Source organism: Trichomonas vaginalis, chromosome V (genome assembly GCF_026262505.1).
Source record: "Trichomonas vaginalis G3 chromosome V, whole genome shotgun sequence".
NCBI classification, from domain to species: Eukaryota; Parabasalia; order Trichomonadida; family Trichomonadidae; genus Trichomonas; species Trichomonas vaginalis.
Window position 1 is genome coordinate 33,080,980 of NC_067207.1, and position 22,059 is coordinate 33,103,038.

Below are 22,059 nucleotides of genomic sequence, written 5' to 3' on the forward strand. Positions count from 1 at the left end.
GGAGATAATACGTTTTATAAAATTAAATTTTACTCACATGATGACATAATATTTTATATTGTTATTATTTTGCACCTGATCTAAGAAGAAGATTCATGATCTTCTTATACTTTTCATTCTCGTTTTGTTTCTCTTTCGCAATATCAAGTGCAGTTTTTCCATCATTGTTTTTGTCACTAAGATTGACACGAATTGAAACTAAATATTCAACAACTTCAAAATGACCTTTCTTTGCTGCCCAATGAAGTGAAGAATCATTATAATTTGTTTTATCATTTTTATTGCATCCTATTTGAATCAAATATTTAACTACTTCAAGACGACCATTATATGATGCAGCAATTAATGGAGAGAATCCATCATTATCTTTCTCATCTGGATTTCCTCCAACTGAAACAAGGTATTTAACTGTTTCAAGATGACCATTACTTGATGCAAAATAAATACAATTTGCATTATCATTTGATTTAGAGTTTACATCACAACCAATACTTATCAAATATTTAACAGTTTCAAGATGACCGTATGATGATGCACAAAGAATTGCATTAAATCCATCTTTATTTCGCCAATTTTTATCAAAACCAACTCCAATTAAATATTTTACAATTTCAAAATGTACATTTGCAGATGCTTCAATTAAACAATTGTTTCCGAATTTATTAACTGCATTTCTATCACAACCTCCTTCAATAAGAGATTTTGTTAATTGAAGATTTCCATTAAAACATGCCATAATAAGTGGAGTATTTTGATCAGAATCTCTCTTTTCACTTAATCCATCTGCACATGAAATAGACATATTCAATTTATCATCTTTATCTGAAAGTTCTTTAAGGAAATTGTAAACTGAATCAAAATCATTTGAATTTCGCAATTCAGAAATTTTTGCAAATTCATTGATAGATTGATTTAATTGACTGTTTTTGTTATTAAGATTATATATTTTGTCTTTGTATCTTGAATTTTCTGTTTGAATTTGATTAAATTTGTTATTAAGATTAGATATTTCGTCTTTGTATTGTTTTCCTTCGTTTTTGTATTGATTGATTTCATTTTCCATCGTAGCGATCTTTGATTTGAGGTTTTGAATTTCGGATTTTAATTGTGTGACTTCTTCTGAATCTGAATTAATTTTTGCGTTGTATTTCTTAAGGTAATCAATTAATGAACAAGAAGATTTGAGTTTCAGGTTCTTTTTGTAGCAATTAAGAACGTTAATCGCGTCTTCGAATGAATCAATGAAAACATTGCATTTCCGAATAAAACAAAATAGTTTAGGTGTACTATACTTTGATTTGCCTTGAGAAAAAAGAGTAGAGAAATCGTGAGATTTAAGATTGGCTTTTTCTAATACTTTTGGAATGTCATCTTTATCTACAATATCATAGAAATTCTCTTGTTCGATATATGTTTGAATGTTGTTAGCGATATAATCAAAATCAACAGTCAGACCTTGGCTCATCGAAAAAAATTTTGAAAGTCGTTTTCTAAAAATCCTATTAAATTCCAGTGAATTATCGTAGAAATCAAGATTTCTCAATTGATTTATTTATATTTTTGTTATAAACAGAAATTCATGAAAAGTGACACCTCACAATTTTTTGTTGAAAACTCATCTTTTTCAATGTTGTCACTTTTCATGAATTTTTGTTTACAACAATTTATTTATATTTTTAATCGAGAGAACACAGGAAAAATTGTGAGAAATTTAATGCTTAATTTTATTGTAAATATATATATACATTCCATAGACATACTTCATTCTTCTAAGTAATAAATATCAAAATTCATTGAAATTGTTCAAAACAAAGGTACATTCACTAGGCAATAACAGCAAAATGGAATGAAAATAGGATAAATAGCATCCCTATATAGTGCCTAACAATATTTATACGGATTAAAAATTGAGAAAACAGTGTATAAGCGGAATAATAGTAAGTTTTCAGTGGTATCATTATCCATTAAGAATGGGATGAATATTTAAAATTAATTTCGAAATAAAAAGGGAGAGAATAAAAATCCCAGATAGCAAATGAAGGCAAAACCGTATCTGAGAATGAACTGCTGAAAAGTTTTGGCATATTTACATTCAAGTAAGCATTTATCACTTTCAGATGCGCCACAAATGCAAGAATTATTTAACAAAACCAGAAAGTAAAAAAAAATCAAATAATTACTTGATGAAGAAAAAAAAGTATTTTTTTAATTTTTTTTCGGCTCTAAAAGAGAGAACTTACTCGTTGAAGAATTCAAGCCAGAAGTCCTTGAACTGGTTAGCGATTTCCTCTGTTTCAGCCTTGATTGAGAATGACATTTCTCCCTCTTTCTCGATGCACTGAGTGAGAGCAACATTTCCATCAACGTAACCGTAAGCGAAGATTGTGTTTCCTTCATCGTTCGAACCCTTTGCGATGATTCTGATGTTTGCCTCTTCGACAGCTTCAGCGAATGAGTCGAGTTCCAACTCGTAACCGAGAGAAATTGAGTCCTCAACAGTGACAATTCCTTCTTCAGATCCCCACATCTCTTCGAACTGTTCTGGAGAGATTGTCATCTCATCGTTGATTTCCTCGAGTTTGTGTCCTTCGCCTTCCTCTTCTTCCTCATCGACTTCCAGTTCGATTTCCTCTGGTTTGACGTTCCAGTCGCTTTCTGGCTTGTCGAAAACAACCGAGAATGTGTTGTATTCATCGAACACCATATCGATGTTCTCTGCATCAGCGTCTTCAACGAATGGTTCTGTTGATGTCTTCGCTGTGAGTAAAGCGGCTCTTGCAGCGTCGATGTCCTGTTTGAGGAGCTGGAACAAGAAGTGAGCGCGTGCTTTAACACCTGGATGTGCATCATGAAGTCCCATTGCGAGTGCTGCAGCTAAAACAGGGCGCGCTTCACCTGGTGTGACAAACAAAAGCTTGGCAAGTGATGTCATCAATGAAATCTTCATCATTGACTGCTCATCGTGTGCGGATGGCAATGCACTTGGATTGGCTGTCTTTGTGGACTTCTTGTCGTCCCAGAACTTGAGCATGACGTGCTCCAAGCAGTAGACTGAGTCGGCAACTTTGTCACCGTACTCGCCAAGGATCCATGCGTAGGCGGCGAGAGCTGGGCCACTGAGATCTGACGGTGGCTCTGATGGAATGAGGGCAACGAGTTCTGGAAGAGCGGATGGGACCCGGCGCATGAGATCTGGAAGGACAATGAGGCACTGGTTGATGAGGTTCTTGCGCTTCATGTCGAAGAAAGAGCGGAACTTCATGATGACGAACTTGATGGCACCATTGATGGAAAGAGCAAGATCTCTGAGGAGTTTGATACTTGCTTCGATTGTATATGGCTTCTCGAGAAGGACGTATCTGGCGGTGGTCTCAATAACATCGCGGGCGAAGACTTCGTCCGTAATGATCTTGAGAATTTCGAATTTGCACTCGGCAATGTATGGTGTATCGTTGAAAGCGACGAGGAAGTGTGGGATGTGTGGTTTGAAGGCGGCTGGGAATCTCCTGGCCATGACGTGTAAATGTTTGAAGATGGAGTACTGAACTTCTGGGGAAGCTGCGGATGTATGGGTAATGAACTTAGGAATAACTCTCTGGACAACTTGGCGCTGGAGGTCTTGCTTGGAATCTGTAAGAGCAAGTAAAACCTTGGTTGCTGCAACAAGAACTGAAGCGGAAGCAGAGGAAAGGTATGGATCGACAATGTTCATGATGTCGAAACGCTCCTTATCGGAATCGGGTGTGTACTTGGAGATGACTTGAAGAGCTTCGGATTGAGCCCATTCGGAGAACTTTGGAAGGGAGTTAACAAGGTGGTGGATGAGCTTCATATCGAAGTTGATGCCGCCTTCGTCCTTGAGAATGTCGGAAAGGGCAAAGAGGGAATTACAGATAATCTGTGGATCTCTGTCGCGGAGTAACTCGTAGAGTCTGTTGACAATACCCTTCTCCTTGATTGCTTGTGGAGCAACCTTGTTCAGGTGGATTGTAGCTAAAACCGCCATACGACGAACATATGGGTTAGAATTTGCCAAACCGATAGCGATGATCTTTGGAAGCTCGTCAGCCATTGTAGCAACTTTGATATCGCAGATAGCACGAAGAGCCATGCCGCAAACGATTGGGTTGTTGGAAGAACAATCTTTGAGTAAAGAGTTTGTGACGAGAATTGATGTTTCTGGGTCTTTGCATGCGATTGATGTGAGGATTGTGTAGACCATACGCTTGCATGGAATATCGTGTGCTTCTGAAGCGCAGATGACTGATCCAAGAAGTGGAGAGACATCTACACCAAGAGAAAGCTGTGTAAGCACTTCTTGGAGACCGGCTCTAACGCCGATGACATCGAACTTGGTCAAAGCTTTGTCAAGGTCATCACGGGCCCACTGGAGGTTGTATGGTAATGCCATTGAACTGATTGTCACTTTTTACATCGATTAATCCGAAGTATTCGAAATTTCTTTTTTAAAGCATGCATACTAAATATTAATCATTTCTTTGTTGGAGAAAAAAAAATCAATCATCAGTCAGATTGGTAATATCCCCCATAAAATTAATTACCTCCCCCTTTGAAAAAGTTGACAAATGTAGAAAATTCAATAATGAGTGGTATTACAGAATGAATATATGTATGTAAAAAGATTTACAAATAAATTTGAAAGAGAATTAACTCAGTAAGATTATTGATTTAGCATGATTTTCTGATAAAATCGGAATATTATACTTCCAAATCCTAAAACTAAGAAAAACTCCCTTTGAAATTGTATGACATTAAGCGTAAATGATTTAAAAATCTAAAGAAAACATTTATTTAAATTTACAATTCGTCAGAATGAGTTTCAGACTCTTCAACTTCAGGTAATATGAATATGCCACCTTCGACACTCCAGATGCTTTTAGTATTGATCGACGAACAATTGACCAAAAAAGCATAAGGCATTTCTGGATGTTCTGCATTAAATGTTGTATATAAATAGCAGTTTGCATCATCACTCTTCAAAAAGAACTCATCTCTCTGGTGTAAATTACCTTGTTCTTTGCACTCTATTGAGAATAAAGACATTCTATCATTAGGAACCTTAGAGGCGAAGACAACATTCTTATTTTGGGATTCGTCATTCCTGACATTAATATACATTTCGTGAAATGCATTATAAAGGTAAATTTTTTGTCCGCAGTGAACAATTTCTGTTGATTTAGCATTGTGTGGATCGATAATATTCCAGTTCCAATCATCATTAAATGGTGGATTTGTAGTCGTGATTGTAGGTTTTTTGTATCTGGCGTCATTTCCATCATAAACTATACCAAGTTTTGTCTTTGTTGCGTAATTTTCTATTTGAATTACAGAATTGAATGTGACTTCAGCAAGAGTGATTAAGAAAAGAGTAAGAAATGAAAACATTTTTTTAATTGTCACATTTTTAATGTTAAAAAGTGACAATAATTATGAGTTTAGAAGAAAGGCGCCAAAAATTGCTTGAAAATACATTAAATGAAGTTAACAACTCTCTCGCTGAGATATTAAAGATACTTCAAAAGGATAGACCAATTGAATTCATATTTAAAGCAGGAGAAACGCCAGATTTAACATTATCTCTTAAATCTGAATGTGGAACTATTAATTCTGGATATCTTCTAATAAACAGACCAAACAAAGAATCATCACGTCACGAAGTACTATCATTTCCACTCTTATTTGTTCATCAAATTTGTTTGAAATGTCATACTCTTCGACAGCAGATTGTTTATACAATTCATAATTATAAAAGATGCACATTACAATCGATTGAATCATTTCTTAGCATGGCAAGTCAAGCAATTGCAATTTTATCAGATCCAAAGTTCATGAAGATACCAATCACTAATTATTTTGAACCACCATTACCTCCTGACATTGAATTAGATATATTTTTCCAAAATGGAAATGCAAAATTATTATATTCGCCATTTAACAATTTAGAAGCCGGAAGTGCCAAAAATGTTGAAGATGAAACATTTCTTGTTGCTTTAGAAGGAATTTTACTCAGAATTATTCATAGTTTGAAATATTTAAGATCAGACGTCATTACATGGGCTATTCCAGCAGACGAATAGAAGTATGTCGTAATTTTTATTACAGTAATCAATCTCAAAACAAAAATATTAATTTTTTTACAATTGTTCGTAATATTTCAAAATTTAATAACAATAAGTGAGACTAATTAATCATAACTGTTATTCTTACTAACTGGCACTTGGATAAACAAAAATAATTAAATAATTTTTGTTTATTCTATAGCATGAAAGATTATATGTATTTACGGTATCTAATGTCTATGACTTAGCATAAAAATTGTTGATTATTATTATTATATTTTATGTTTTTGTTAAAAAAATAAAATTAAATTGTTTATTTCTTTCATAAATTTTGAAAAATGGTTTTCTCATACTTGAAATGGAACTCGAATGAGGCTAAGTATTTATTCAGATACTACAAAGAGCTCATGATAAAGTAAAAAGTTAATTTTGGCAATGATAGTAATTGCGTTACATGTCAAATGAAATATATCATTTATGAATGTTATTCGTATAAAACCATGACCGCTTCGAGTTGATTCAAAGAGTTCTTCTGTGGTTGAATTTTCTATGGAAGTATAAATCCAAGGAAGAGGTACTTTTCTCTGGCCGTCAATCATTTTTGTATTGAAAAATGATAATTTACTGTAATGAATGATGATCCTCCTGTAGATCCTCCATAACTTGAAGAAGAACAGCCTGCATAATATCCGTTTCCTGAAATTGCACCCCAATCTTGAGTTGGATCAACAATGTATCCAGCAATACCGAATGTTCCAGAAATTCCCCTAATGTCAGAAGAAAATCCCGGATGTGTTTGGTTTGCTCCATATAATGTAAAAAGAAAGTTATTATTGTAACGATCTGACGTGTTTGATTCAATAGAAAACAAACTTCCTGCAGGCGATAAAGTTGACAAATGATGTTCTCTGGATCCACCTGATGCAGCAACCATTATACGACTCTTAAGTGAATTAAAATCATAGAATTCTCCTCCTTGCAAACGAATATCAGTTGCTCCTCCTGCCAGTTCACCCTGATAAACAGTTGCAGTGGGAGGAACACTGTTAAATTTACCCATTGAAGGACCGATATATAAATACATCTTTGTTGTTTCTTTGATTTTTATGTATCCACTTGTATAAGCCCCATTTCCATTATTTCCTGATGCTCCCCAACACTCAATTTTATAAAGAGCTGGAAATAATTGAACTTCATAATTAGTGCAATTATCTTTGTTTTGGCAAGGAAAGCCGAATAATTTTGAAGTTTTACTGTATGTAACGTTTGGTTTACCATATTCTTCATTGAAATAGTATTGAATGTAATCAATAACTTCATAATTCCTGATCTAAATTATTAATGTCAAATTTAATAAAAAGTAACATAATGATTGAAAGAATTTTGGATAAATATAAATATCTAAATAAAAATCATTCTGCTTTAGACTGCTCTTTTGTTATTATATCATTTCATATCTATGGAAATTGATCTATACAAATTTCAAGAGTCATCGTTTCCCGCAAATATATAACATAGTAATTTAAATGGTAAGATGCTCATATATAACTTTTATATTTTTATTGGCGATCAAGACATTCACTCAAATAAAAGCAGCGAATTGTGGAGTAACTTTAATACTCCATAGGTTCATTTCTTGAGTTGTATTTTCACGATGTGTAATAAGAAATTCCATTGTGTTTCAAAACTGCATACGAATTAAAATAGGGTTGTTAGATTCCCGACGATAGGTGTCTTGGAAGATTTGCCTGGTGTCATCATAGTGTCTTTAAATCAAAAATTTTATTTTGGAGTTAGTTTTATTGATTTTTCAATAAAAAACATTTCTAAAACAAGAAAATAAAACGATAAAATATTTATATTTTATATAAGGATCTTATATATTTAAAATAAATATCATTTTATTTTTTTCATTGGTGTCTGTCAAACCATAATACACTATTCAAAAATTCAATGTGTCTTGCGGTTTCAAAAGACACCTTCAAATTGAACGATAGCATAGACACTATTGAATTTTACCCATTGTATTTAGTTTTTACCCTTTTTATTTTTAAGAATTAATGACTGAAACAGCCGTTTTGCTATGACCCCAATCACTTTTATTTATTATTTTAAATATTATTTAATTTTATTATTTGAATAGGCCAACTTATATTTGAGAAGCTCAATTTGAGACCACTTAATACATTGAAATATCATAAATATTGAAATATTAAAAAGTGTATTTCAAAATATTGAAATTATAAAAATTTATAATACTGAAATTGAGACAAATTAATAAATTCAATGTGTTTTTTTGAAATAACTCTCAAATATTATTTTTTTGTTTATTTAATGATGAATAAATATGATTGCTTTAGTCAATCATAAAAACTAATTTAAGTTTAAAATAATGAAAGGATAATTTGATCGTTTTTTAAAATACAATTATTTTTGATGATTTACAAGAATCTTTGAAAAGAATATAATATAGGTTCTATTTTTGTAAAATTTATCCAAATCATGTATTATATAAATTACGATTAAAACAATGAAAGAACCAAAAAGTGTGTTTTGTGTTTTGTTGTTGCGTGTTGGATGCGGGATCCTGTTATTTCCGAAATCGACAAAAAATTTGGAAATTTAATTTCCGAAATCGAAATTATATTAATGTTTTTAATATTCTTATATCAAAAGGATTAAAGTTCATTAAGAGAAAAACAATTCTTCTTCTTCAATCTATTGGCGCATTTATTTCTACACGCCAATAACGAAGGGAAAATTATAAGACACCATGGTGTCTTCAAAACGCTAATTTTTGATATTTTTAACAACCCTAAATTAAAACATTTTAATATCTTTGGAAATCAGTTACATGTCCATAAATACAACCCCCGTGTGAAGTAAGAACTTTTGCTGCCTCTTTATTATTATTCATTGCAGCCCAAGAAAGGGGTGTCCTTCTATTATAGTCTTGTGCATTAACATCAGCACCATATGAAATTAGCAATTCAACAATTTCATCCATATTATTTTCGGCTGCATAATGAAGCGCTGTTTTCTGATCTGTATCTTTTGAATTTAACCATGCACCATGTAAAATAAGAAATTCTGCTGCTTCTTTACAACCAAACCATGCTGCATAATGAAGAGCAGTTCTCCTACGGTGATAATCTTCTACATTTACATCCAATCCATGAGCAAGAAAGTATTCGCAAAGGGAAGGAATATTGAAGCACGATGCATAAGCAAAACATGTATTGATATATTTTGTTCGATCTAAATCAACAAATAACGCTTGGAGATTATGGTAATCCAAAGTCCATTGCAAATTTGTAATTTCCAGATTGTGTTCATTGATCAAGAAAGTAATAAAATCAATGTTATGAGAAATAATTGCATATTTCATGCATTGATAATCTGGTTTTTCATATTTCAAACACTCACTCATAATATCTGGATTTCCTCCCAAAAATGATAAATGAAGACATATTCTGGTAATATCTGAGTTGAATTTTGTTCTTAATAGCTTAAAACAACCAACTGAGCCATAATAACAGCACATTTCAAGTAATGAAATCCCATAATATGGATAAAAACCGTATACTTTTTGATCTTTATCAAAGCCTTCTTGTTCTATAAATATTATAAATAATTCTTTGTTATCATCCATAATTGCTCTGTAAAATGAATTTTCTTCATGAATATTACTTGGTAACTTTGTGGTATCATAATTTGTTTTATTTTCTTCTTGAAAATCTATTCCAAACTTTTTATAGATACTGTTGACTGTTTTTGGATGAAATTCTTCGATAATCTTTTTAATCAAAATCTGGTAGCTCTTAAAATAAAGGAGATTGAATCGTATGGTAGTCAATATCATTTCGATAACTTTAGATGGGGTTTGTATTTTCGTATCAATAAGATACTTTTTAATTTCACTGTAAAACTGGTTTATTTCTTCTTCGTTGCGATAATTCAACCGATATAAATTGTTTGAAATTCTGATATAATCTTTGTTTAGCTCTACAAGTTCATTATAATCGAAATTCATTGAATAAAAACTTTTTTTTATGCGTTGTCAAAATTGTTTAAATTAGCATATATAGAATCTGATACAAAGTTATTGGAAAAAAATGGTTAGGTTACTTCAAATTTTTTAAAGCATTGAATTAGCTTTGTAACTAAGCTCAATCTAAGTTTTTGTACGAATAAGGACTTATCTGCAGCTCTAATGGCTTATAATATAATAATCTAATTTTCTTAAAAATAAGTAAAATTTTTAGATTAATTCAAGATGTATTTGATATTAATATGAGTCAATGATTCTATTATTCGAAATTTTATTTCAGCTCTAAGAATAAATTTCCATAATCATGATTTACCCTATATTTCCAACTCTTGGAAAATTTTCATGACCCCCTACCCAGGGTCCTAAAATGGGTATTTTCCTCACACAGACACCGTGGTTTTTTGAGCCGGGAAATAAATAGCGCAGACAGTTTCTACATATAGAGACATGCTTATACTTAGAGTTTGACGGGAATCTAAAGTGATTTTTTTCTGCATCGCGAAATCTAATGCAATCTCAAAATCAAAGAAACTGCGAATCGGAGCGCAATTTTTTAATATGTTAATATATAAAGGTACCCCTACTACTGCAAATGCTTCAAATGAAAATCTAAGAAATCAGATTAATTTGATCACATTAGTATAGTATTGGTCAAACCAAAAACTCATATGTTGATATATAGCCTATAGATATTCATATTATCTACTTTTCATTGAATTACATAAGATTTAATAATCTCATAAATATTCTTTTTAATTTTCCGAATTCCGTGTGCATTTAGATTGCCTATACCGTATATAATAATTCTAGAATGGTTTGGTTAGATATTAAGTTTTTTAGATTAATATTTTAACATTTTGATAAAACAAGCATTTGTTCCATTTTAGAATCGCCATTGAACTCTAGTTTGACTAACATGATGTTGTATGATCAAATAAATTCTAACTTCATGAGATAAATTTTGAAATTAAAAATGCGATATCTGACTCAAATATTTTATCTGAACACATTTAACATTCAATGATAAACTAAAGTACTATACAGCAGATTCGATTTGGCTTATATTTTATATAATCAACAAATAATCCTATAAAATTGTGCTATTCACGTTGCTCAAAGATGTATTGAACATTCCCTACTTGTGTATTGATAAAATTAGATATAGATTCTAATGTAAATCGATATTTTGAAAATTCATATATATTTTGTCTTGGTTTGGCATTTGATCGTGTTGAAACCGGAATTGCAATATATATCATCTAAATATATAACTATCAAAATATGAGCTATAGATTTTTAAATTATTCTCCTGAATATGAGTGACTAACATAATTATATTGAATTGAGTAGTAAGAATCATAAATATTAGAATCTGACGATAATTTATTATAACTTTATATAGGAACAAGATTATAAATGATGATGAAAATAAAGATTAAATTTAAATCTGAAAATTTGAAAACATTAAGTGTATATGATAGCATTACAAAATTAAATTTTATGTGGAAGAGGAAATAGAGGAATTAGAAGTATTATGAGAAAATAATAAGATATAAAAACAAGATTCTATTAAATGAGTTAATTTATAGAAAGGAATAACAGTGTGAATGTAGTAAATGAATGTTTTCATGATGTATTATTGAAATCTTAAGTTTTGTTAAGAAGATAATAAGGGAATCAAATTTTGTATTAGGAAGTTTGACCGACAAGAGTGTATTGTGCACTCTTGTCGGTCTGCATGTCTCATTCCGGGAGACATTGTCACTGCATGTCTCCCAGAATGAGACATCTTCCGCATTCATAACTTGAATGCGGAAGTTTGACCGACAAGAGTGCCCAATACACTCTTGTCGGTCTGCATGTCTCATTCCGGGAGACATTGTCACTGCATGTCTCCCAGAATGAGACACTCTTCCGCATTCATAACTTGAATGCGGAAGTTTGACCGACAAGAGTGCCCAATACACTCTTGTCGGTCTGCATGTCTCATTCCGGGAGACATTGTCACTGCATGTCTCCCAGAATGAGACACTCTTCCGCATTCATAACTTGAATGCGGAAGTTTGACCGACAAGAGTGCCCAATACACTCTTGTCGGTCTGCATGTCTCATTCCGGGAGACATTGTCACTGCATGTCTCCCAGAATGAGACACTCTTCCGCATTCATAACTTGAATGCGGAAGTTTGACCGACAAGAGTGCCCAATACACTCTTGTCGATCTAAATGTATCTTACAATCAAAGACACTTTCATACAATCTTTTCGAAGTTAAAAAAAAAATTAATTATTTCTTTCTTTTGTTTATTAAATCGCCTTACTCACGTACTAATCTCTTTTAGAGACTCTATCGAGCTATCCCCACATATAAACCTGTGACAATAATACATATTTACTCTTCATATTCTGATCTCATGACACATTATCGCAAAAACTATAATTATACAACACATCTCATAAAGTCTCATTTTAGCCCTATCTAAGCGTTCAAAACCTATTTTCCACACGTAATCTGATTCTTCTGGCTCCGCTGATTCGATTTCTGCTGTCAGATCGTGAAAATATGCATCACATAAAGAGATAAACACAACTCAAAATTATTGCTTTTTTTTTTCAAATTGTCTATTCATCCATCTTTACATATTTATTATCTCCTCCGTTTCCCCTCACAAATTCTTTTAATTTTCTGAATAATACGTATAATAAAACGAATATCTCAAAAACTAAAACACAAAATTAATGTTGGAAAATGACTAGATATAATCTGAACTTTTGAATTCATACATTTTTGGAAAAAATTGAATTTTCAAAAAAAGAGCTTATTTAGGTATGAACCTGAAGAGAAATTTTAAGGAAAATATTAAGTTGTGCAATTTGCATTTATCTCTTTATGTGATGCATATTTTCACGATCTGACAGCAGAAATCGAATCAGCGGAGCCAGAAGAATCAGATTACGTGTGGAAAATAGGTTTTGAACGCTTAGATAGGGCTAAAATGAGACTTTATGAGATGTGTTGTATAATTATAGTTTTTGCGATAATGTGTCATGAGATCAGAATATGAAGAGAGTAAATATGTATTATTGTCACAGGTTTATATGTGGGGATAGCTCGATAGAGTCTCTAAAAGAGATTAGTACGTGAGTAAGGCGATTTAATAAACAAAAGAAAGAAATAATTAATTTTTTTTTTAACTTCGAAAAGATTGTATGAAAGTGTCTTTGATTGTAAGATACATTTAGATCGACAAGAGTGTATTGGCACTCTTGTCGGTCAAACTTCCGCATTCAAGTTATGAATGCGGAAGAGTGTCTCATTCTGGGAGACATGCAGTGACAATGTCTCCGGAATGAGACATGCAGACCGACAAGAGTGTATTGGGCACTCTTGTCGGTCAAACTTCCGCATTCAAGTTATGAATGCGGAAGAGTGTCTCATTCTGGGAGACATGCAGTGACAATGTCTCCCGGAATGAGACATGCAGACCGACAAGAGTGTATTGGCACTCTTGTCGGTCAAACTTCCGCATTCAAGTTATGAATGCGGAAGAGTGTCTCATTCTGGGAGACATGCAGTGACAATGTCTCCCGGAATGAGACATGCAGACCGACAAGAGTGTATTGGGCACTCTTGTCGGTCAAACTTCCGCATTCAAGTTATGAATGCGGAAGATTGTGCTATTCCTGCATATTTTCTACGAGCCTGCTTCATAAAATTGAATCCTTCTACCCAAATTAAATGCGATTTTGCTAATCTTTCATCTAAAATCACTAATCAGAAGCATATTGCAAGTTAACTTGAACCGGCATGTTCCTCCTATCCTGTCTTTCAGTTCTTTCTATCAGCCATGGTTCACAAAAAGGAGAGCTTTGCGCACAATCAGACATAAGATTGCGGCAGAGGAACCGGGAAGAGAGCAGCTTGAAGCGGTAAGATGTCCGAATGCTGTCTCCCACGTGTATCTGTCAGGCAAAGTTCACAAGGAGGAGAGCTTTGCGCACAATCAAACAGAAGATTGCGGCAGAGGAACCGAGAAGAGAGCAGCTTGAAGCGGTAAGCTGTTTTCAAGTCTTTAGTTAACAAACTTTAACAAAAGACATCTAAAAAATTTGAAATAATTGCAAAATAATGCCATCAGGTAATGCGCACCTAAGGGAGGTGTTTTGCGGGAGCTGGGGGTATCTTGGTGAGTACTCAGGAGGCCAAGAAGGGCACCCCAACCGACATTTTGCTGACGCATTGTGTAAGCAACCATTCTGATAACCGCTCAAACCGTCGGGACAAAATAATTTATGAAATTATAAGTCATCTTTCTAATACATATTTTTGGAAGGGCGTAAGATACGCCAACTTAAATATATTATTAAATATGAGAAAATCGCTCAACAAAAAAACAATTCTTTCAAAAAGTTTGACATTGATCTTTCTGATACATATCCTATGGAAGGAGTTTACATTCACAAAATAAAAACCAGTTCAAAATCTTATTACTCCTTGAATTAAAATCATTTAATTTCAAATCCATTCCAAATCCTTAAATCTGTATTAAAATCATTTTGCCAACAACCAACACAATACAAATTACATTTCCATATATCTTCTTGTCCATTTTAATTTTTTATCTCATTTTATTTAATTTTATTTAAAGCATATAGACATCGAGATCCTTTACACATAGTTATATAAAAGTCAAATACATAATAAATTCTTAATTCTAGAGATATCTCAAAATCTCAATTTTTTAATTTAAAATACCTTTCATTTTTCACAGTACTATCACAACAAACAAGCCATTTACTAATTAACACATATAAGAAAAATATCAAATTACAAAACAACTTTCAATATCATTCGCATCGAATTCTATTTTTTCATAATTATCAACTACATGTTATTATATAATATATGTCGGCGCATATTCCACTCTATACAAGTGTCAGACACACTCACACAAAGCTGTGAGATTCATACCTCTATCAGTAGGACTTCTCAAATCAAGAACACATATGTTTCACTATCGCACATCTGTGTAGGATCTAATTAACCCTTTGGACTGGTACTTCAAAATTTGATAATTTGATAATTTCATGTGATATCATCATTTGCCTTTAAAACAACTATGCGTTAAACTAGACACGTTTCTCTATCATAATGCAAAATATCAAAGTTTGGGAGACTCCCAAAGTGTCTGAAACTGATCATAAGGGTGAAAAACCGTTTTCCAGAAGTTGGGAACGTAGGGTATTGTAATTTTGATAAATATTTTCATTGATATATAAAATCGGCATATTTTTGAAGAATTTGTAGCTTCAAAAAAAAAAAAAAAAAAAAATAGAATTTTAGAAATTATTGTTGGGGCATTTTCTTAGGAGAGGGTAAATTTGAATACCATTCAAAAGTAAAAATTCACAATTTGTTCGATTTGGACATATAATCTATTATTATATATAATGTAATTAAGAAAAAAATAAAATGACCTGCATATATTAATTATTTAGATTGCAAGATTCAAAAAAGCTATTAAAATTAGAGACTAAATAAATAGCGAATTGATTCATATGGATTTATGTAATTGTGAACATTAAAAGAGTTTATTTATTGATCTAATAAAAAAAGATAAAATATTAATGAGAAAATTGAAAGAATAGAGTGTCCCATTCACTCGTGTTGGTCGCAATGTATCATTCTGGGAGACATTGCCTCTGCATGTCTCCCACAATGGCACAATGTTCCTTGGAGAAAGACCTGGAAGGGGGCCCTTTCTCAAGGTCAGGGCCCCTTCTAGTCTTTCTGGTCCTGGAAGGAGCGCTTCTGACTGGTCTGTGCGCTGCTTCCAGGAAGAACATGAGATTGCGCCAATAAGCTCCTATCAACAAAATTTGACTAAAAATATAAAGTATTCTTTTGTGATTTAACGAATAGCTCAATTTTAAAATAGATTTGATTCTAATAATAAATTGAATGAGTTTCGCTTACGTTTAGAATTTAATGATTTATATGATTTTTTCGTTCACAGAAGAGTCATTGATATCCAATATCAAAAAAACAGCAAAGACACACCATAATAAATGATATTGAAGCTAAATATTACATATTTCAACATATCTAAAAAATTATTATAAGATTAGATCTCATGCAATGCCGAGAAGTTTCCTAAAGCATAATTACTTATTTATACAGAATCAATTATATAATATTCACATTGCAAATTATATACATTCTCACGAAGCAACATGAAATAGACTGTCCGAATTTGAATTCAAATAGAGATCTACTTCAAAAGGATTTCTTACAATATGTAATCTCGATGTTGATCACTGGAATACAAGGGATGCACGTAATTTACAAATTGTTGCAAAAATAGTAGTGCAACAAAAATTTTATTTTTAGCTTGTCACTTGATATATAACAATTGCAAAAACTCAATCAAAAATAGGATTTGAACAACTTTTTAAAATTGTGAGAAAAATTCTATCGGCACATTCTATTCAATTTTAAAGTATTTCTTTCATATTCCAATCGATTATTCAATATTTGCCAATCACAAATTTTAGTTCAAAATTCAAAAAATCCCTAATTTTAATTTCAGATGAAATCTCGCAAAAATAACATTGTTTTAACCATATAAATATATATTTTATATATTGTATAGTGATTTTTAAATATTTTTATGAGTAAAATCGAGAGTGAGGAAATGTGGACTACAAAAAACGATAGAAATGAATAGTTTACATGGGAATTCAATACTTACAAGTATTCAATGTCACTTTTGTGCTCGAGATTTTGACTCTAGTATATAAAGGAAAAATCTCATTTTTTATTCTCATTTTTGAATTTTTTTATAATTGAAGATTAGATAATTACTCTGTGTTTATTTAATCTACATTAAGAGGGGTTCATTTGCACAATGAATATGTATATTTTGTTGAATTCATTAAAATTTCGAACTAATTCTCAACAATAATTGATGCCATACCTGAAATCCACACATTACTTGATTTTTTATTACCAAATTACTGATTTAGATCTTTTTCAACTCAATCATTTTCAATATTCATTATTCATTCCGAATTTGACAGTTCAAAAAATGGATTTAAATAATCCCCAAGCTTTTCTTGAGAATATTCAAAGAAGGATCAGAATTCTTAAAGCAAAATCCGATCTACAAATGAGCGTGGAAATTCTTACTTCTTCAATTTCACTATTAAAGGATAAAGTTCTCGAAAATCAAGAGAAATTAAAAAAGCTCTCTATTATCTCACAACATGTGATTAATATTTTAAAACAATATCCGACAGAAGATAAGAAAGTCAACAGATATATTTTGGAATCTGTAACTGCTGTTAAATTTATTGTTGCAAAATTATCAGAAAATAAGGAAGAAAAACAAGAAGAATCTATTGATAAGACTATTTTAGTTCTAAACAAATTACAAGATGCAATATTAGATCTTATTAGTTCCGAAGAAACTACACTCTCAGATATATTCAACTCTGAAAGAAAAATCGAAGAAATACTATATTATGCAGAAGATTCAAAATTTATTTCAGAGGCTTTGGATAATACCTCATGGAAGCAACAAATCAACGAACATCGTCAAAGGTTGAATCAGTCAAACTAATTTTCTTTATATTATATACTTTATTTTTTTGTGTTGGGTTCAGATACTTTCATTGTTTGTAAACACTTTGAATATATTATTAGTCAATATAGTTTTTATCAAATCATATGTTGAGCTTTAGAAGTATCTTAGTTAAGTGTAATATTTCCAAAATTTTTGATTTTTCAAAATAATATCATGCCAAAGTCATTGATCTGATGGAAAATATAACAAATTGAGTATCTTTATGTGATCCATGGCAAGGTAGATTTCAAATTCAATCAAAAATTTTTAGAGTATGACTAGTGATTCTCAAGAAATAACAATAGCTAATGAAATTGAAGAAGAATCAAGACCACCATCTAAGTACAGCAAAGACTACTTAACAGACGAAGAATTGCGCTGTATTTTCGAAACAAAATGCCAAGATTCAAAAACTAAATTTTCTGATCAGTTATTACAAAGATTTATCAAACATTACAGAAGAAGGGAGTGCAGTAAGATATTTTCTTTTCAAAGCGCAGGTATTGGCCCTCAATGCTCGTACGTTATTTATAAGATATTTATGTCACACTCCAACTTTCGTGTGCTAAATCTATCAGGAAATGCCATAGGTAGGGATGGTACCAAATATATTGCACATTTAATCTTACAATCTCCATTTTTAATTTCAATTGACGTTTCTTCATGTTCTCTCGATGGTGAATCATGTGCATCGCTATTTAATGCACTCGCTTACAATAATTCTGTTGTTTATTTCAATATCAGCAGCGTTAGTGGTGTTACAAGAAATTCATTCGGCGAAAGCTCAATAGAACACCTTAAATTAATGTTTGAAGGCAATCATATATTGAGTGAATTAAACATTTCACAGACAGAAATACCTCCATTTTCGGTTCAATTAATTGCTCATGGTCTTGAGAAGAATAAAACATTAGAGATCCTCAACATATCAAATAACAACTTCAGATCTGCAGGAGCAGTCCACATTATCAACGCTTTAAAGAGAACTCATCTTAAAGAATTGATATTTTCAAATAATCATATTAAAGATGATGTTGCACCTCATTTCTCTAATTACATACAAGGAAATAAGTATCTCAAGAAGCTTGATATATCAAGTAACGATTTTACCCATAAATTCATTAATTCTTTTGCTGAATCTTTAATTAACAACCAAGTCTTAGAGGAAATTAACATTTCAAAGAATGCCATAACAGGACGTGCCATGGCAACACTTGGTACTGCACTTGCATCAAATAATTATATAAGAAAAGTCAACATTGCTGGTTGTCAGATTGATGCTAATGGATTCAACGAATTTTGTGTTCGATTTGCTAAGAATACCAATGTTGAAGTCTTTATCGCTCATAATAATCCGATTCAAGACAAAGGAATGGAAACTTTTGCTCATGTTATTGAAAATCATACATCTCTCAGAGAAATCGACTTTGAGTTTTGCGAAATGACTGATACAGTTACTAAACCTCTCTTTGAAGCTATAGGAAAGTCAAAAATTTCAAAAGTAAATATCAAGAATAATCTTATTCACGACGGAGAAGCTGTTCAACGCGCCATTGGCATGAACAAAGATTTGATTTCAATTAACTTCGATTATAATGATATAGATTATAAAACTTCGAATGATATTAACAGGTTACTTACAAATAACATCAAAATGATCAAAGAACAACGAGAAAATAATTACCAGAAGGTAGTAATTGACCTAAGAAATACACTTAATGAGCTCCACGACTCTCGCGAAAAAATTATTGAAGAAAGAAGATATGGAAAGCTTCTTGACGAACAACTGGCTGATGCTACCAAGCAAAACAATGAAAAATCTGAATCAAGAGCTAAAAATGTGGCCGAACTTACAAATAAACTGGCACAAGTAACAAATGAATTACAAAAATTTGTTGATGATAGTAGAATGAATCAGGATTTAATGCAAACTGAAAGTGCAAATATAGAAGTCTCAGTTCAGAAGCTTGAACAGCAATTTAAGACTGAAACTGATACATTTAAGACTGTATCTAAAGCTTTGAGCGAACTTGAAGCAAGAATTGATGGTGCAAATACTCAATGCAACATGGACTTGCAACTACTTAAGATGACCAAAGAAGATCTTAAAAAGAGATATCTTGATGCACAATTTAAGATCCAAGAAAGGTTCAAAGAACTCCATCCCCAGGCCATGAAAGCATCTATCTCTACAAGACCGTCTAGATCTAGAATTAGCCAAAATGATAAAAAATAATCGGGATAATTTCCAAAATGTTTTGACTTTTGTTTTTGTTTTGATTTGTTATTAAATATTATTGTTAACAATGAATACATTATATTTTCTAAAACGATTCATCTTTTCAAAAAGTGTATCTACCCTCACCATCAATATTCGATCAAATTTCTTTCGTATTCTTGATTTCAACAACAAACTGCTAGATATTCTCCTCTTAATATATGATATTGATTAGAAATTGGAGTAACTTTACCACTTTGCAAAAAAAAATCTTTCGATGAGTCAAGATCTTACACTTGATATCGATTACATTGCTAACAACATTCAAACATACATTGACCAAGAGAACTTCTTTGATATCATTGATAAAGATGTCATTCCTCAGGTTTTAGAAAAAGTAAATCTAAAATCTAAGGATTTCAACACTCTTTTTTTCTCAAGGCAAATCAAAATATAGTACGTATGAACTATATTCTTTTGCTCGGAAATGCAATATTTTGATTGATTCATTCGAAGATGCGATTAACGTTCTTAACAGCTACAAAAATAACCTCAAACTTAAATCTACATGTTCTTTAATTGATTACCTTAAGAAAAACAACGAAAAAATTAATTCAGATTCAAAAGAAATCACACAATTAAAATCTGAAATTCAAAACTTCAAATCAAAGATAGCTACAATGGAAAATGATATCAATCAATACAAAAACGAAATATCTTCTCTCAATAACAAAAACAGTCAATTAAATCAATCTATCAATGAATTTGCAAAAATTTCTGAATTGCGAAATTCAAATGATTTTGATTCAGTTTACAATTTCCTTAAAGAACTTTCAGATAAAGATGATAAATTGAATATGTCTATTTCATGTGCAGATGGATTAAGTGAAAAGAGAGATTCTGATCAAAATACTCCACTTATTATGGCATGTTTTAATGGAAATCTTCAATTAACAAAATCTCTTATTGAAGGAGGTTGTGATAGAAATGCAGTTAATAAATTCGGAAACAATTGTTTAATTGAAGCATCTGCAAATGTACATTTTGAAATTGTAAAATATTTAATTGGAGTTGGTTTTGATAAAAATTGGCGAAATAAAGATGGATTTAATGCAATTCTTTGTGCATCATCATACGGTCATCTTGAAACAGTTAAATATTTGATAAGTATTGGTTGTGATGTAAACTCTAAATCAAATGATAATGCAAATTGTATTTATTTTGCATCAAGTAATGGTCATCTTGAAACAGTTAAATACCTTGTTTCAGCTGGAGGAAATCCAAATGAGAATGATAAATACGGATGGTCTCCGATGGTTATAGCATCAAAAAATGGCCATCGTGAGATCGTGAAATATTTGTTGCAATGCAATATTAAATGATAAAATTTAATTGCTTATATTGATTTTTTTTATCATTTAATTTTAATGGAAGCATCAGATTCAATCATCCGAGGAAACTCATATCCATATTGATCTGATGCTACCATTAGACTCCAATAAACTATGCTTTGGAGTAGGTGACAAAAGTGCATACTCTTAAACAACCGTCGGATTTCCGGGTGAAATCGTGACACACTTTCGTCTTTCGTAGGCAGTGGTGGTTGTTACAAAAGGTAACTTCGAATGTAGCGTGAAATCTGCAAAAAAAATTCTGAAATTTGAATGGAGAACACAAAAATTGAATAGTTTACGTCAATAAAAAGAGAAAAATGAAGCCAATGTGTCTCGAACCTAGGACTTAGAGCAGCAATCCCACTGTTTATCACATTACACTACATGCATCTCTCACCTTAGTGAATGAGATCAACTATATGATAACTTTTTCCCCATTATATTCTTGTGGAAAAGTGACAAATAGCAACTTTGACCCTCTCTCCTATGCTTTATTCATTAATCATTAATGATTTACTCGATTTTATTTTGTGTCAAAAAGTTTCAACTCTAAACTGTATGACATCTCTCAAAAAGTTGAAGGTAGGTATGCCTTTTGACAGGCAGTTTATTATGTTGGAAAAGATCGAATTTCCTTTCTCACATATAAACTCGTTTTAATATACAAAGTCTCCTAATCGTACTTTTGCTTCA

The 22,059-nt window shown here is 31.7% G+C and overlaps 9 protein-coding genes across 9 annotated transcripts, besides 4 other annotated features; 4 read left to right on the forward strand and 5 right to left on the reverse strand.

The window, feature by feature from the left end:
* Window positions 1-64: 64 nt before the first annotated feature.
* On the reverse strand, window positions 65-1,465 carry TVAGG3_0447940 (protein ubiquitination; the record flags this gene model as incomplete). Its single annotated transcript, XM_001304457.1, has 1 exon — window positions 65-1,465. The coding sequence occupies one exon, from the start codon at window positions 1,463-1,465 to the stop codon at window positions 65-67; it is 1,401 nt and encodes a 466-aa protein (XP_001304458.1).
* A 96-nt stretch (window positions 1,466-1,561) lies between these two features.
* Window positions 1,562-1,597: a mobile genetic element.
* Window positions 1,598-1,631: 34 nt separating this feature from the next.
* Window positions 1,632-1,662: a mobile genetic element.
* A 145-nt stretch (window positions 1,663-1,807) lies between these two features.
* Window positions 1,808-1,907: a mobile genetic element.
* A 255-nt stretch (window positions 1,908-2,162) lies between these two features.
* TVAGG3_0447980 (adaptor complex subunit beta family member family) lies at window positions 2,163-4,411 on the reverse strand (the record flags this gene model as incomplete). Its single annotated transcript, XM_001304456.2, has 1 exon — window positions 2,237-4,411. The coding sequence occupies one exon, from the start codon at window positions 4,409-4,411 to the stop codon at window positions 2,237-2,239; it is 2,175 nt and encodes a 724-aa protein (XP_001304457.1).
* Window positions 4,412-4,794: 383 nt separating this feature from the next.
* On the reverse strand, window positions 4,795-5,406 carry TVAGG3_0447990 (uncharacterized protein; the record flags this gene model as incomplete). The annotated part of the gene is made up of 1 exon (XM_001304455.2): window positions 4,819-5,406. One exon carries the CDS (start codon window positions 5,404-5,406, stop codon window positions 4,819-4,821), a length of 588 nt encoding a protein of 195 aa, XP_001304456.1.
* Window positions 5,407-5,450: 44 nt separating this feature from the next.
* On the forward strand, window positions 5,451-6,098 carry TVAGG3_0448000 (uncharacterized protein; the record flags this gene model as incomplete). Its single annotated transcript, XM_001304454.1, has 1 exon — window positions 5,451-6,098. The coding sequence occupies one exon, from the start codon at window positions 5,451-5,453 to the stop codon at window positions 6,096-6,098; it is 648 nt and encodes a 215-aa protein (XP_001304455.1).
* Window positions 6,099-6,391: 293 nt separating this feature from the next.
* On the reverse strand, window positions 6,392-8,161 carry TVAGG3_0448010 (glycine-rich protein family; the record flags this gene model as incomplete). Its single annotated transcript, XM_001304453.1, has 1 exon — window positions 6,676-7,164. The coding sequence occupies one exon, from the start codon at window positions 7,162-7,164 to the stop codon at window positions 6,676-6,678; it is 489 nt and encodes a 162-aa protein (XP_001304454.1).
* A 366-nt stretch (window positions 8,162-8,527) lies between these two features.
* Window positions 8,528-10,113, reverse strand: TVAGG3_0448020 (protein ubiquitination; the record flags this gene model as incomplete). Its single annotated transcript, XM_001304452.1, has 1 exon — window positions 8,911-10,113. The coding sequence occupies one exon, from the start codon at window positions 10,111-10,113 to the stop codon at window positions 8,911-8,913; it is 1,203 nt and encodes a 400-aa protein (XP_001304453.1).
* A 7,087-nt stretch (window positions 10,114-17,200) lies between these two features.
* TVAGG3_0448030 (uncharacterized protein) lies at window positions 17,201-17,941 on the forward strand (the record flags this gene model as incomplete). Its single annotated transcript, XM_001304451.2, has 1 exon — window positions 17,218-17,751. One exon carries the CDS (start codon window positions 17,218-17,220, stop codon window positions 17,749-17,751), a length of 534 nt encoding a protein of 177 aa, XP_001304452.1.
* An 87-nt stretch (window positions 17,942-18,028) lies between these two features.
* On the forward strand, window positions 18,029-20,099 carry TVAGG3_0448040 (uncharacterized protein; the record flags this gene model as incomplete). Its single annotated transcript, XM_001304450.1, has 1 exon — window positions 18,029-19,990. One exon carries the CDS (start codon window positions 18,029-18,031, stop codon window positions 19,988-19,990), a length of 1,962 nt encoding a protein of 653 aa, XP_001304451.1.
* A 553-nt stretch (window positions 20,100-20,652) lies between these two features.
* On the forward strand, window positions 20,653-21,354 carry TVAGG3_0448050 (protein ubiquitination; the record flags this gene model as incomplete). The annotated part of the gene is made up of 1 exon (XM_001304449.1): window positions 20,653-21,354. The coding sequence occupies one exon, from the start codon at window positions 20,653-20,655 to the stop codon at window positions 21,352-21,354; it is 702 nt and encodes a 233-aa protein (XP_001304450.1).
* A 131-nt stretch (window positions 21,355-21,485) lies between these two features.
* Window positions 21,486-21,515: a mobile genetic element.
* Window positions 21,516-22,059: the final 544 nt, after the last annotated feature.